The sequence below is a fragment of the Curcuma longa genome, chromosome 2, assembly GCF_044706935.1.
Source record: "Curcuma longa cultivar G26 ecotype Majalengka, Jawa Barat chromosome 2, ITB_CL_G26_1.1, whole genome shotgun sequence".
Classification (NCBI taxonomy): Eukaryota; Viridiplantae; Streptophyta; class Magnoliopsida; order Zingiberales; family Zingiberaceae; genus Curcuma; species Curcuma longa.
In genome coordinates this window covers 6,175,750-6,190,057 of record NC_133862.1, presented here as the reverse complement: position 1 = coordinate 6,190,057, position 14,308 = coordinate 6,175,750, and the positions used below count along the sequence as shown (strand labels likewise).

The 14,308-nt window shown below is 34.3% G+C and overlaps 2 protein-coding genes across 5 annotated transcripts; both read right to left on the bottom strand.

Moving 5' to 3' along the window:
- Window positions 1-2,693: 2,693 nt before the first annotated feature.
- Window positions 2,694-6,865, bottom strand: LOC141821831 (nitrogen regulatory protein P-II homolog). 4 transcript variants are annotated; one of them, XM_074709199.1, is made up of 9 exons: window positions 6,596-6,865; window positions 6,475-6,523; window positions 6,313-6,340; window positions 6,101-6,188; window positions 4,583-4,650; window positions 4,206-4,275; window positions 3,724-3,759; window positions 3,370-3,487; window positions 2,694-2,980 (listed from the first exon to the last, which is right to left on the bottom strand). In XM_074709199.1, exons 1-8 carry the CDS (start codon window positions 6,816-6,818, stop codon window positions 3,414-3,416), a joined length of 636 nt encoding a protein of 211 aa, XP_074565300.1. In that variant the 5' UTR covers window positions 6,819-6,865; the 3' UTR covers window positions 2,694-2,980; window positions 3,370-3,413. The 4 variants fall into 4 exon arrangements, with proteins under 4 accessions (XP_074565300.1, XP_074565302.1, XP_074565303.1 ...); XM_074709201.1 differs by having other exon boundaries at window positions 6,475-6,520; XM_074709202.1 differs by having other exon boundaries at window positions 6,602-6,865.
- A 2,945-nt stretch (window positions 6,866-9,810) lies between these two features.
- On the bottom strand, window positions 9,811-10,530 carry LOC141821051 (ubiquitin-ribosomal protein eS31 fusion protein-like). Its single transcript, XM_074708412.1, has one exon. It carries the CDS (start codon window positions 10,487-10,489, stop codon window positions 10,016-10,018), a length of 474 nt encoding a protein of 157 aa, XP_074564513.1. The 5' UTR covers window positions 10,490-10,530; the 3' UTR covers window positions 9,811-10,015.
- Window positions 10,531-14,308: the final 3,778 nt, after the last annotated feature.

Genomic DNA, 14,308 nt, shown 5'->3' with positions numbered 1-14,308 from the left:
ATCATATCATATGAAAAATATGATATTTTTTCAGCTTGGTTGGGAGATAAATTTACAATAAACATTATTGTGTTTTTAGATAGATTTAGCAATTGATTAATACTTCATATCATATGAAAAATATATATATTTTTTCAGCTTTAGAATATTTCATCACAACAACTTACTATTTGGTAAAATTAGCATACTATATATACAACAATAATAATAAAATTTATCTCCCAACCAAGCCTCCACTAAAGCTCCGAGCTCCATCTCAGGCTGTGTCACGGCTCCCTCGTCTCGACCTGAACTCTCTTTGCCGTCTAAGTTCCACTCTCCCTGCCTAATGTCCTGCTCAGTGTTCAATTAGCTCGGTCCCTCCGAGTCCAACTCTCTGACACTCCATCATGCAGTTTGTTAAACTGTCGTCAGAAGAACACGTGCTATAATATGATATTTGAGGTAGTTCACTGCCCCGTTAATGCATCATGATTTAAGATGGCATAGGTTGATATCGTACCAGACGTGAGTGATAAGGACCCTTCGCTACAACGACAACGACGACGGAATAGTCTCCTTACTAACGATGGGACATCTCCATTGACAAATTTTCACTGATGAGATACTCTACTTAATTAAAATAAGATGTCTTTCTCTCACGTAATTCTATAGAACGACCCCGTCTCTTACGAGTGCAAGTACAGAACACACTGTCAAAAACATTCTTACTTCTTCATTTTCATACTTTCCTCTCCTACTGCAACTTGACTTGAGCATCGAAGCGTCTGAGTCAGGACACTCCTGGCCTCCGTTCTCACCCTCATCTTTCTCCTTGTAGCTCAACACTCAGTGGTACGTCAGAACCCGACGTCCTCCTTCTTAGCTGATCGTGAGTACCGCTTTGATGAGTCCACATACGAGCCAGGTGTCCGACAACTCATCAAGAGGCGATCTCAAGCAGGAACACTCACTTTCGATAACATCTTGTTATCGAGCTGATGATGAGATCTTGATTTACGACGGTAACAAAGCAAACAACATAGCAATCTAACACAAACATTTGGAGGGGCATATGCCAATCTCAAGCTCTTTTCTTCGAAATACATTACCAAACACCAAATGATAGCTTAGAAAGGGCGACATACTAGTTCCTCGGGCATTTGCCGCAACTGCCATCACAATGAACTGCACGAGAAAGAGAAGCAATTCGATCAAAGTTCGCAAAATGTGCTCGACTGGGTGTTTGGCATTCCCCCATTTTCAGATGATGAACAATTGCAAGAAACTTAACAATTTTGGGAATTATCAAATTGAAAACAATTTGTCATGCAGCTTCTACTTTTCCACATGGATTTGTAGCACGAGATCAGAGGCAATATCACAAACATCAGCAAGATCGGAGAGTTTTAAGCATTTGAGCAAACACCATCATGTTCGTATGATTCGAGATCAGAAGTTGCAGGAAGAACAGTTCTACTGTTTTCAGGGATGCGTGATGGTAAATCGCGAGTAGGAAAAGGGATGAAGGTAAAAACAAAAACAAGGCGCCGGTCCTTGGAAGCGGCGGAGGAAGTCCTCCTCCACGGGAGAGCGCGTGGTGGAAGCGGCGGAGGAAGTCCTCGCCAGCATCGTGGCGCCGACTCGTCTGGGAGATCGCAGCAGCCGGCCGGCGAGGGCCTTCCGCTCGATCTTGGGGAAGATGCGGCGGAGGAAGTCCGCGTTGAGCTCCACCTCCTTCACCACCCACAGCTCCGCCTGGAGGAGGAGAGGGAAGCCGTCGACGACGCCCTTGACGTAGCTGCTCTTCACCGGCAGTTCTCGAATGCGGCGGCATAGAGGTGAGTATTACCGAATCGAATAAATCAAAAATAGAATAAACTGAATTTTTTTTTTTTTTGACCAAATTGAACCGATCAAATTTTTCGATAGTAACTGAATAAACCAAACCGATTAAATATCGGTTACTTCAGTTTTTAACCGAATTAATCGATTTTTTCTCATCAGTCGACTGACTTTTCTCATCAGTCGACTGATTTTGCCCTTAATCGACTGATGTGGTCAATCAGTCGAATCATCTTTACCTTCTTTTTGCTCGGAGTTGATGACAATCGACTGATGAACACATCCAGTCGAGTCCATCACCTTCAGTCGACTGACGTGAAACTCCAATCGAGTTGTTATACCTTCTGATTGCTATCAGTCGACTGACCTTCAAGGTCAGTCGATTAATCTCCAGAAACGACTCGACTGGAATTAAATCTAGTCGACTGATGAAGTTGTACCGTATTTATTCGATTTATTCGGGTAAACCAAATAAGAACTTTAAAAATCAAACCCGAACCGATTAAATCGAAAAAATCAATTTTTTTATTAAATAAAACTGAAATTCCAAAAAAATCGAACCAAATTAAAAATTTGATTCGATTTGATCGATTTATTCGATTTAATCGAAATTTTACTCAGCCCTAGGCGGCAAACAGCAGAAGCCCTAACCACATGCTTTTTAAAATAATAATAATAAATATAATAAACTTTTTTAAAAATAAATAATCTATTACTATATTTTTAAAATATAAATCATTTATTTATTTATTTAGAAAAATACTTTTTTTATTTTTGCCCCAAATTTTTTTTTTTATTTTTTTTAGCATTTTTGTTCAAATGCACATTGGCTCCAAAGGGCACCTTGTTGGTATGTTGTGCTAGAGGACTAGTATCAAATCCCAAACATATGATTCGAGCCGACGAAAAACAAACTTGTTCGAGGCATTCTTCGCGACGACACAACAGAATCATCGTCGCAAGAAACACACAAACTGAAAGACAGCGATCGAAATGAGGACGACAATGGTTTAATTGTTCCAGCATTGGCTAAAAGTTTACTTAAGAGGCAGAGAAAAGATGAGTCACTTTGAACAGCTTGTGAAATACCTCACAAGGTGGCATGAACCATGAAGTCATTCCTTCTTCCAGACACACATTTTCCCGCCGGCCAAACCTGATAGATGAGAACAACCATGATCACACAGTCATCGATAAATTCGGGAAATATGGCTACTCGTTGAAAGTTAACTAACAAAGAACACTGGCATTTCATTCACTAACAAAGAACACTGGCATTTCATTCACTAACAAAGGGCACCAAACATGAATAACTTCTAATAATCAGTTGTATGAGCACCTTTGTCTTAGGTAGCCACTTTTTCGATACAATGCACAACTTAAACAAAGATCGCAACTCGTTTATCTTAACCCAACACCATTTTACGATATTAGGTTGCTTGCTCGAGCGAGGCGTGGAACGGTAGGATATTATAACAGTCAGTTTGTTCTAATGAAGATTTAACATGGAACAGCAACCAGACCAACCAGAAATCACATTCTCACCTTTCTTTATTTTCTGTCGACAAGTTATAACAGCATGGAACTTTTCAAGTAGATATAGAGGATGAAATCATATCTGCTAGTCCGCCACTCATTCTCTCAGCCTTCTCGCCGCGTTCACCTGAAGATTCATGCTCACATTTAACTAAAAAAGTTAAGATAAGAATCACAGATAACTCAGAATAAGTATTTATGTTGAACGTAGAATAATTCAAAGATAACATCATTCTTCAAATTAGCAGAGTTCTAAATGACAAAATATATGAAAATTCAAAAACAAATGAGGAATTGGGAAAGAAAGATAAGCATCATCAGCAAGAATATAGCAGTCTTTTTCTTAAAACTGTACTGTTGTACCTGTACGAATTCTTATTACATCTGAAACTGGTGTCACTGCAAAAGATAAAAACCTTGTCACTTAATTTCCGACAGATATAACAACTCTAGTCACACAATCATAACTTCATATGACGCAATTCGGTGCAAATTTATACACTTAGTGAACTGAGGGAAAGAGACTTATCGCATGAAAAATGGAAAGCAGGGACCAGTTCGAGTCTAATGGTAGAAATGATGTTGAGGGAAGTAATAATTAATTTATCCAAAGAATCTCTAGGACCTCACATTTCTCATATAGCTCAACAAAACATACGGAAGCAACATATTTTCACACACCTTTCTGCTTAATTAATTCTATGTTTACATTCTACTCATTCCCAAGATAAGAAATTCTAATCGAGCAATAAGTTGATTTTTCTCAGTTAGCTAACTGGAGCATGCCTGCGTTGTAAAGGCAGAAGAGTATATTCTAGTAAATGGTAGTTAAAATCCAATCTTACAGAAAATTTTTCCATCGCCAATTTCTCCAGTTCTTGCTTCCTTGATTATTTTGTCAATTACAGCTTCCACCTATGGAGTAAAATGAATTAATGAAAAACAAAAGTTAGACACATCACTGATTTTCTGTTCTCTTCTCATGGAACAAGCACATAATAAGATATGATAGCCTAAAAAACTAACTTCTGCGGTTTGGCACGACAAGGATGAGAAAATTGAACAGAATGACTAAGACATCAATCAATAGCAGCAGACCTACGATATTTGTCTAGGAAGGGGTGATCTAACCGGTAGATTTTCCATCTTAAAGTTAGAGGTGTAATATGAATGACTTTATCCTTAGAAACAAAAAAACAGTATATCTAACCTACATCTTTACCTGATCTTTGCATACCACTATCTCCATCTTGATTTTTGCTATGAACTTGTCTTCTGAAAACTCAGATCCTGAAAACACAAATCAATGATTTTTATTGCTTTGAAGTGGGATATCCAAAGCGAAAAAGGTATTATTAAGGTTTCCCATGAGCAAGTGCATGGATAAAAAATGAAGTTATAAGAAGAAATCAACATTCAACGGAAAGCACCTCTAATGGAATAACCAAAACCTTATCAAGTAGTAAAAGCGTCTATGATAAGGAAATAAATAGCAAGTTTGAATGTAGAAGCAATTACCTAAGAGGAAAGTTAATCATGGAAACATAGGTCTCTTCTTCATTTCAAGTTACATACTCATACAATTTCTTCCAAGTTTCATTATCAACATCTGATATCCATAACTTCTAAGCAAGGAAAAGAAAAGTTTAATGGTCCAATATACCTAAATTGGCAGAAAGATGAGTTATACTTAACAGTTGAAGTGGCCATATTTGATATAGCAAAAAGTAAAGCCTTACAGATCAGCCGATAATTTCCCCAACATTAAACAATTATGTAATACGATTTACTGTACATGATAGTTACTAGCTACAGATCATCTGTATTTCCTAATATGCTAAGAAGATATACAATGTAGAAGAAACATTTACCTTGAGACAAATCACAACCTACAAGAGTCAATTACATTTTCCGAGAAAAAAACAATCAGTTAGTGCTCCAGCAGCTCTTATTGGTCTCAGATCTATGCAAGGTTTGATATTAGCACTACATATTGGACATGTCAAGATTTAAACAATTATGACAGCATTCACGGTGGCGAGGAGGGAGTGCAGGATGAAGTTTTATATGCTTAAAAAACCAAGACGAGTCAAACCATGGAAAAAGAAAAAAAATAGGATTATGTTTGTTCATTAGAGAGTTGACATATGTAGAAATGAAAAACTAATGGATTGAATAGCAAGTTCATCCTTTGTTGTGCTTACTTGGATGGAGACAAGAGAGAAGAGAACAAAAAAAAGAAACCAAATGGCTGATTATATCTTCTTTTCTATTGCAAAACAAAAGGTGCAAAGACAAATACAATTTGAGCCTTTTTTCATCATACTGCTGAATGTATGAGTGCAAAGCATTATCCTTTTCTCACGATAGACACATATTAGAAATTAGAAGTCTAACTCTTGAAGGTCAGTACTAAATAGTGATTCTAAGAATTTTCATGTGTAAAGAATTTTATGTTTGAACAAATCAGCAAGATTATTGGTACAGGGAAATAACCGGAGATGAATTGGTTTGGAATTGGAACAACTAAATAAAAGATCATTAAATAATGTCTTTCCTTCAACACGAATGATGGAAAGGAAAGTTATAACCAATGGTAAAGACATCATAATTCATAACCAAAGGCAATAAATAAAATGCACTCATTTATTCCAAGATTCAAACTACTTAAACAAAGGGGATGAACCAATAGAATGCCTCCCACGTTGACATATTGAGCAGCCAAAAAACATGAGCATACCTCCGTCCCTCTCTGTTAAGCCACCTTGTGATCCAAAACCTCGAACATCTGAAACCGTAACCCCCCGAATGCCCATTTGCAGCAAACCCTAGATCATAAACACACAGGCTTGATTTATGTAGGACAAAAGCCCCTAGTTCCAGTGAAACTAGGAGATCGGCACTTTTGCCATTATATCACTGCATCTACAACAAGAGTCATTGCTATCTCACCGACGATACATGGGGAACTCGCCACGGCCTGGACACCAATTTAACAATCAAAGGAATCAAAAAAAATTTACAGAATACAAAAGGCTAATGAGACTAAATTCGATGTCTCATCAGAAACAGAAAGATAATTCTTTTTACAAGAAACCACACAGAAAGGTTCACCTTAGGATTGCTTCGATTTTGTAAAATTCTGACTGCGGAATATACTCTGCTGCAAGCAATCAAAGAAAAGATGCAACTTTTGTCACTGTGAAAAACAAAAAATTGAATTTTTTTTTTTTACCTGCACCTGGGGAGCTCTGGGCTTTAATCTTCGGGGTAACCGAAAGAAATCTCTTGCTCCTAAACCTAGCGCGCAGTGGCGAAGCCATCGAAGTGGAAATGGGATTCCTGCGGTTAGGAACCAACACAAAGGAGTCGGCCCCATCTGTTTTCTGGGGGTTGAGAAATGCCGATCTTGCACGAGAGGGAAGGATCGCCATTATCGCCGCCGCCGAAGACGCCATTTTTTGATCTGGAGATCTCTCACGTTTCTGGACGATGAAGCTCGTTAGTCGATAGAAATACGACCAATTTGGTACTTTGTAGAAATTCCAAGTATAAATCACTGTCTGCAATTACTATTAACGGCAAAACATGAAAAAGGAGTCATTATTTATAATTTTCCTTATTGGCTCTTTATTATTAAAAATTAATAAAACATTATCTCATTTTTTATTTTAAAAATACTCTTATTTTAATATTTAAAACCATTATATATTATATCAATTTTGACCAAAAATATCTGGGATGGCGACTCTATTTAAAAAATTTTTAATTAAAATTACTTTAATAATTTTATTATAATATTATTAAATTAAAAGAAGAATATTTATAACATTACTTCCTCGTGTGTAGCATTTTTTTTAACTAATAGGACCAATTTTAATATTTTTAAAAGTAAAACGCTTTTTTAACTGATAAAAAATAAAAAGTACAAAAATCAAAAGAATATTGTTTTCTTTTAATATATTTTTACTCTAAAAATATTCATATTTAAAAAGGGTACTTTTATATAAAAATTAATTTTTAAAATCATTTTTAAATTGTCGATCTAGCCGCCTGTTACAAAAATACTGAAAATAAGAATAGTTTGAATAAAAGAAATACTTTTTAAAAGCAAAGGACAATTTTTACCCATCAATTTTCCTAAAAATTAATTATTAATGTTAAATATATAAATTATGCAATGGAATATAACCGTCAAACTAACAACATGCGATTTTTTATTAATATTAATATTATTGCAATATGTTAATACGTTCATTTAAAAAAAAGGATACGAAATGTTATAGTTTTATCTCTATGAAAAATCAGAAAAAAAATCATTCCACAACTCATAATTTACTTTTCTAAAAAAGCCTCTTGGAATGGTCAAAATAACCTGCTATATTCATTATTAGACAAAAATCAAAACAATATTTTTTAAAATCATTAAAAATATAATAATTATGAAATATTAACTACTCTAACATAAATAAAATAATCAAAATTCATATTTTAACCACTATTATTATAATGGCTACTAATATAATAATTAAGGCATCCATAATGATACTAAATATTTCTTTCAAATATTTATTATCATCACATTAACCTCATCAATTATCTCTTCCTCAAATATCTCAACTTTTACAATAAAATATACACAAACTAAATATTTATAAGTCTCACTTATCAAATATCTCATTTTCAAATATCATAATTAAATATCTCATCAACTAAATATTTATAAATCCCACTATCATTTTATTAATTTATATTTAAATAAAATTACTTATAATTTCTAATTTTTTAATTTAATATTAAATAAAATTAATTTAATAATATTATTTTATTTAATTAGAAACAATACAATATAAAATGTATAAAATTTTAAAAAAATAGTACACTATATATATACAAATATTTCATAAATTCAAAATTAAAATAACTAAATATTTTATAGATGATAAATTAATTTTTACTTGATTCCCAAATGTGTTCAATCAAATTATGATGTAATTGAAGATATACTAAATATCATGTAACTCAAAATTTCTTCAAATATATTCAATAAATTTGATGATTGAACCCTAATTCAATAGTTAAACCATTGATTGATTGATTTTAAAAAAAATAAATAATAATAAAAATCTACAACAAATACAAATATAGACCCTAACATACAATGGACCCTAACCTATTATCTCATTTTTATTTATTTTTATTTTTATAATATAATAATTAGAAATCACCCAGCAAAAGTGACTTCTAATACTTTCACAAATATCCCCTCCATATTTGACATTTGAGGATATTTCTTCAAATACCCTACATTGGAGATGTCCTTATAACAATTAAGGAAACTATAACTACTATAACACATCAAACTAACTCAAAATTTAGATAAAAAATAATAATACTAAAACAATACTCAAAGACAATTGAATAAATATACACCTTGTGATTTGAACAGTTTTAGAACTTTGGCTGTTATAGTGAAAAAACAAGTTATGGGAATTAGACCATGTTAAAACTTCCACGGCAAACTTACAATAATTCACATCCACCAAAGTAACAATTTAAACAAACAACCGTTTTCAACGACTAAGTAGTTGAGCTAGATTTCACATCTAAAATTAAATCACATATTTAATATCTAATTTGAGGCCTATTCAACTAAACCTATACAATTCAATTTTGCAATTCATTCTTATGAAACAATTTAGGATTGAACAGTTCTAATCATAATTTACTCCATAAACATTTTCAAACAAATAAAAGTTGGCATGCTTGGAATAACTTCTAATTGTTAAAAAACTTAAGGGCAATTATCCTATAAAAAGAAGACTCCTTTCTAGTTTGAATCGGTCAGATTGATTGACCTCTTTGGCTTATCAGATGCGATCACCCGTGATCGAATCTGCCCGACTCGATCGGTCTCACAACGCAATCATATTGATCAACACACTTTCCCTACAAGATTTGCTCAAAGAGTCACTTTGATTGACCTACTCCTGACCTTATACACAAATTACCTAAAACTTGATAAGCCAAACTCTAAAGAAATAACAGAGACTGCAACTTGCATTTTAGGTTTATGATAAGTTCAATAGACTGACAGAAGCAACATCACTGTTCTCATTTCACACCTGACCAATTCTTTTCTATATCACAATTTAATTTACTTTCAGAACAAAATACAAACAGAGTTGCCATATTCTAGAGATGCCAAAAACACATGTAAAATTCTGTTTTTCTAAGTGGAACAAATGTAAATTCAGTTAAAACATTAAACATAGAGCAAATAATAGGCAAAAATGGTTGAGTCTATGAACAAAGACACATCAGCCACACCTGCTCTAACTAAATAATGGCAAATCGATCAAAGCAATCAACTTTAGCAGAAACAATGATTTGAATCATCAAAATCACAACAACAGACACAAACTTGTAGTATCAATCAGATGAACTGGCTAAACATGCAAACTTTGAGAAGCAAAGTTACCAATTAATCATCCAACATTGAATTCACAAAGAACATAATGATGCATGAAAACAAGGTTGTCCTGGTTATTGGTCTGTAGAAAATCAACTAAACATAAGAGCAGGAAGGAGTAAAAAAGATCAATTTTTCCGCTTGATACTTCGAATTTCTAGCGAGTAGCGGAACCGTTACTGCTTACTCACCTTGCGCCTTCTGGTAAACGTAGGTGAGGCCGCACTTGCCGCAGTAGTGGCGGTCAAAGTGGTTGGCCATGAAGGTGCCGGCGCCGCACTCGGCGTTGGGGCACTCCTTGCGGAGCCTGGTGACCTTTCCGGTGGAGTCGTCGACCTTGTAGAACTGCAGCACGGCGAGCTTCACTTTCTTCTTCTTGTGCTTAATCTTCTTGGGCTTGGTGTAGGTCTTCTTCTTGCGCTTCTTGGCGCCGCCACGTAGCCGGAGGACGAGGTGAAGGGTGGACTCCTTCTGGATGTTGTAGTCAGCGAGAGTGCGGCCGTCCTCGAGCTGCTTCCCGGCGAAGATAAGCCGTTGCTGGTCCGGAGGAATCCCTTCCTTGTCCTGGATCTTTGCCTTAACGTTGTCGATGGTGTCCGACGACTCCACCTCGAGAGTGATCGTCTTCCCCGTGAGGGTCTTCACGAATATCTGCATCTTCCCGTCGGAGGGTGCACCCGTCGCCGCCGCCGCTTCGGTAATGGCTAGGGTTTCGTCCGAAGGCGAAGAAGAGCAATTATATACGTTGGTACACGGTTTGCTACTCCGCCAGATTCAGATACACTAAAATGAACCTGTCAATCACGACCGTAAAAATATAATTAACGTCAATCAACGGCTTAGAAGTACTAAGAAATAACTCACGTATAGTGTTCTAGCGGTATATTTTACGTAGAGTGGGAATTTTGTAAATAAACACAACCATTTATTAATTTTGCAGCCCATAACATTAATTTGATGGGCTTGATCCATAAACTTAAATCCCTTGAAACATTTGCTAGTTTTGGGCTTTAATTGGGCCTTAATTTTCTCTAATAAAATTACATCCAATTATTTTCATAATTAATCACATGCACTAATTAATTAATCAATTAACAACAACAACACACACACACAAAAAAAAGGTTCCATTCATATGAATGAAAGAGAAATGTTTTGAATTATTCATAATTAAGGCACCAAAAGTCACCATTGAATTGATCATTGCATGCATTGATCCAAACTAAAGGCCAAAAAACAAAAAAGGGAAACAAAAAAAAAACATGAGAAAATTGCCATTTAAAAAAAAACTATCTCTAAACTCTTCTTGCTTCTTTCTCAATCCAAAGCTTGCCCTATTAATTAACTTTGTATTAATTATTAATTTGGTATGATTAAAATTCACTTCACCTTTTCCTTTTTGCACACACATGAACATTAATTAAGAGTCATGAATATTAGACAACAGTGCTATCATGCATCAAAAGTTGATTAAGCAACTTTATTTCTTATATATTCCTCTAGCTCACTCAATTGAAACACACACACAATTAAATTAATTGCGATCATCATCACGAAAGGAAAGTCCATCCAAAAGTTCCTCAAAGATCATGACCCGAATCATACAATATTTCAATCTTTGAAAGTGATATGAGCTATTGTGAGATTTAATATTTGTATTTATTTATTTTGAAAAAGGAAAAGTATTCTTTGATGATTATGATATTTCTCTCTACATTTGTGCATGTTTAATGTCTATGTTTGCCTTTAGAAGATATATATTCCATCTTGCAAAGCGACAAGTCACAAGTGTGTGTTTCATGCAAATAACATTCAAGATATTATCATTTTAAGGTTGTGGTTTAAAGTAATATTAAAATTATTGGAAATGGAAGGCGATACGTTAAACAATGAAGATTCAAATCTCATCCAAGATACATTATATACGACGAGTTTAAACAAATCTTCTCGAGATCTTTGGCAATAAAGAAAAGTAAGGACATGCATTATTTTTATATTAATAGGTGCTTTCTTGACACTTGCAAGTCGCCATAAAATAAAATTTTAAAGAAATTATGAGACTTCATTGGCCTTTTTCATTTGTCCCTCTAAATTTTAAAAAATAATCATTTGTTACGGTGGTTAAAATTGTGAGGTGGGGAAAGTTTTGGTATTTATATAGAAGTTGCCATGGCCTGGGAAGGGCCGGTTAGAGATTTTCGGAATTTGAAGGAGGAATTTGAATATCTAAGAGTCGCGTTCCAAGTCGTGATATGAGGGGTTGGCCGCCAGCCTGGATTCCCATTTACACGTGGCGCGGCGCCGGAGGACGAACTGACGGCGGGCCCACCGCAACGCTAATCGCCCGCCATGTTCGTGGAGTGGACCCCACCATCCAGCTGTCGACGACTGGACGCTACCCTCGCGCACCCGCCCCCACCTACCTAATTCCCTCGTCATCTCCCTCTGTGGGTCCCGGGGGGTCCCGTCAGGTAGTATAAAACGCACGTACAGAATTTCCGGAGCGGGGGCATTTTCATATCACCCCTCATATTTTTGTCTATTAGTTTTTTAAAAATAACAAATAAGTAAATTATTTTTTGTCCTTAAAATATAATTTATAGGATTTCGATCACTTTGATGTGGAATATGGCAAAAGATATTATTATTATTATTATTTTATTTGGAGTGAAAAGGAATGGTGCAAGTTTAAATGATCACTTATCGTCGGTGATTACTTTCAATTATTACATAGATAAGAAAATAATGTTGTTAAAAGGTCCTTTTCTCAATTTCTTTTTAATTATATATATATATATATATATATATGCAAAATTTCACAAATCACAACATATTAACAATCCCTTAAACCCGATATTATCATTTCACAAGCAATTCAAATATAATAATTGGAATTTTTTACGAATATACTTCACAATTAGCTCAAAATTCAAATTTAATCGTGATATAGACACTATCGAGCTTAAAGTCATAGCAATTTCTATCGAAGAACTATGTTAGCACGAGGCTAGAAGATCGAAGTCAAAGTCAATACTATAGCAACGTAACTAAGGAAGAATGCACGGTTCTATTCTTATTTCCCATTTCGAAGATAACGTAAACTTTGAACTCTAAACTCTTACGATAATCATACATTTCCCCCATCATGAATTAATGTATAAATATGACATTTCGCCCCTTCTTTATCTATTTATATGAATTTTAATTTGATTTTATGGTAATTATTACATTAATCAATTGATTAATTATAAATAATGGAGGGCATGATAATTAAATAATACAAGATGCGCATTATTCGTTGTTAATTTAATTTAGCTTCTTATCAATCATTAGGATTTAATTAATTAATTGTACATGGCATTATTGAAACCACGTGAAAGCTATCAATTAATTATGGAATAATTAAAAGATTATGTGCCGACGATGGTAATTAACCACAAATTAATTTTAGATTATGATTTAATCAAATATTAACCAATTAATAGTTGTCACTGAGGGTTTAAGTCAGGTTTAAATATTTGGATTCGAGTTTGGTTATAAAATTTAATTTTAAAATCTAGTTTGGCTTCTGAATTATAAATTATAATATTTATTTATTTATTTATTAAATATTTTTCAAATATAAGAAAAAACAAAATGGAGGAGGAAGAGCCCAAAAAGCCACATGTGAAGATAAATAAAGAAAATTATGGTCTTCGTTTACTCGAATTGTGTATGGGATTTTAATAGAATACATGATTATTTTATTTATGTGATGAATATTGAATATGAAGGTGATGCCAAAGGATAAAATATCTTCGTATTAATTTATACAAGACTACATGTGAAGTAATGAAGTAGTTTTGTACGTATATCTAAAACGGTCTATAATATTATCGACCTTATAATAAAATACAGACAGATAAATCAGATACAGATAAAGTCAAGGACAACATTCCAAGACGGATGATTTCACTCTTATCCAATAGTATAAATCTACCATCTCAATATCAACTCGACTATTTATATAAGACTATGTGAAAAAAAGAATAAGACAACTTAAAATCGTAAAGCACTTTTAAAATATTTCTTTATATTTTGGGTGTGGAAGAGTGACTTTTGATAAAAAAAAAATTAAATCCGCTACTTAAAAAATAATATAGTCATTAAAACTTATGTATGGTCAGGAGGGGCGAAGCCAAAGGAGGGAGCGATGGTAATGACCATCCCCTTCTTAATTTTTTATTGTAAGAGAGGTAGGAGTATAGAAATGTGGAGAGCGAATGGGAGCGACTGTATCGTCACTCTTTCCCTTTAACGTAAACACATATCTTCCGTCCCCTTCTCTCAACGTAAACACATATCTTTCGGCCCTCTTAATATGTAATTTCTAGCTCAGTCCCTGTATACGGCTACGGGTGTTAATTCGGGTGGATCAGATCGGAATGAAGTAAAAATATTATAAAAAAAATTCCAACTCGACTCCGACCCAAATCC

What these genes read in the sequence shown, in the direction of transcription:
- LOC141821831 (XM_074709199.1), bottom strand. Translation starts at nt 6,818, where the DNA reads ATGGCGTCTTCGGCGGCGGCGATAATGGCGATCCTTCCCTCTCGTGCA. An exon ending in CCAGAGCTCCCCAGGTGCAG is followed by an intron (nt 6,524 to 6,595) that starts GTAAAAAAAAAA and finishes GATTGCTTGCAG; the next exon opens with CAGAGTATATTCCGCAGTCA. An exon ending in TGTAATAAGAATTCGTACAG is followed by an intron (nt 3,488 to 3,723) that starts GTACAACAGTAC and finishes ATGAATCTTCAG; the next exon opens with GTGAACGCGGCGAGAAGGCT.
- LOC141821051 (XM_074708412.1), bottom strand. Translation starts at nt 10,489, where the DNA reads ATGCAGATATTCGTGAAGACCCTCACGGGGAAGACGATCACTCTCGAG.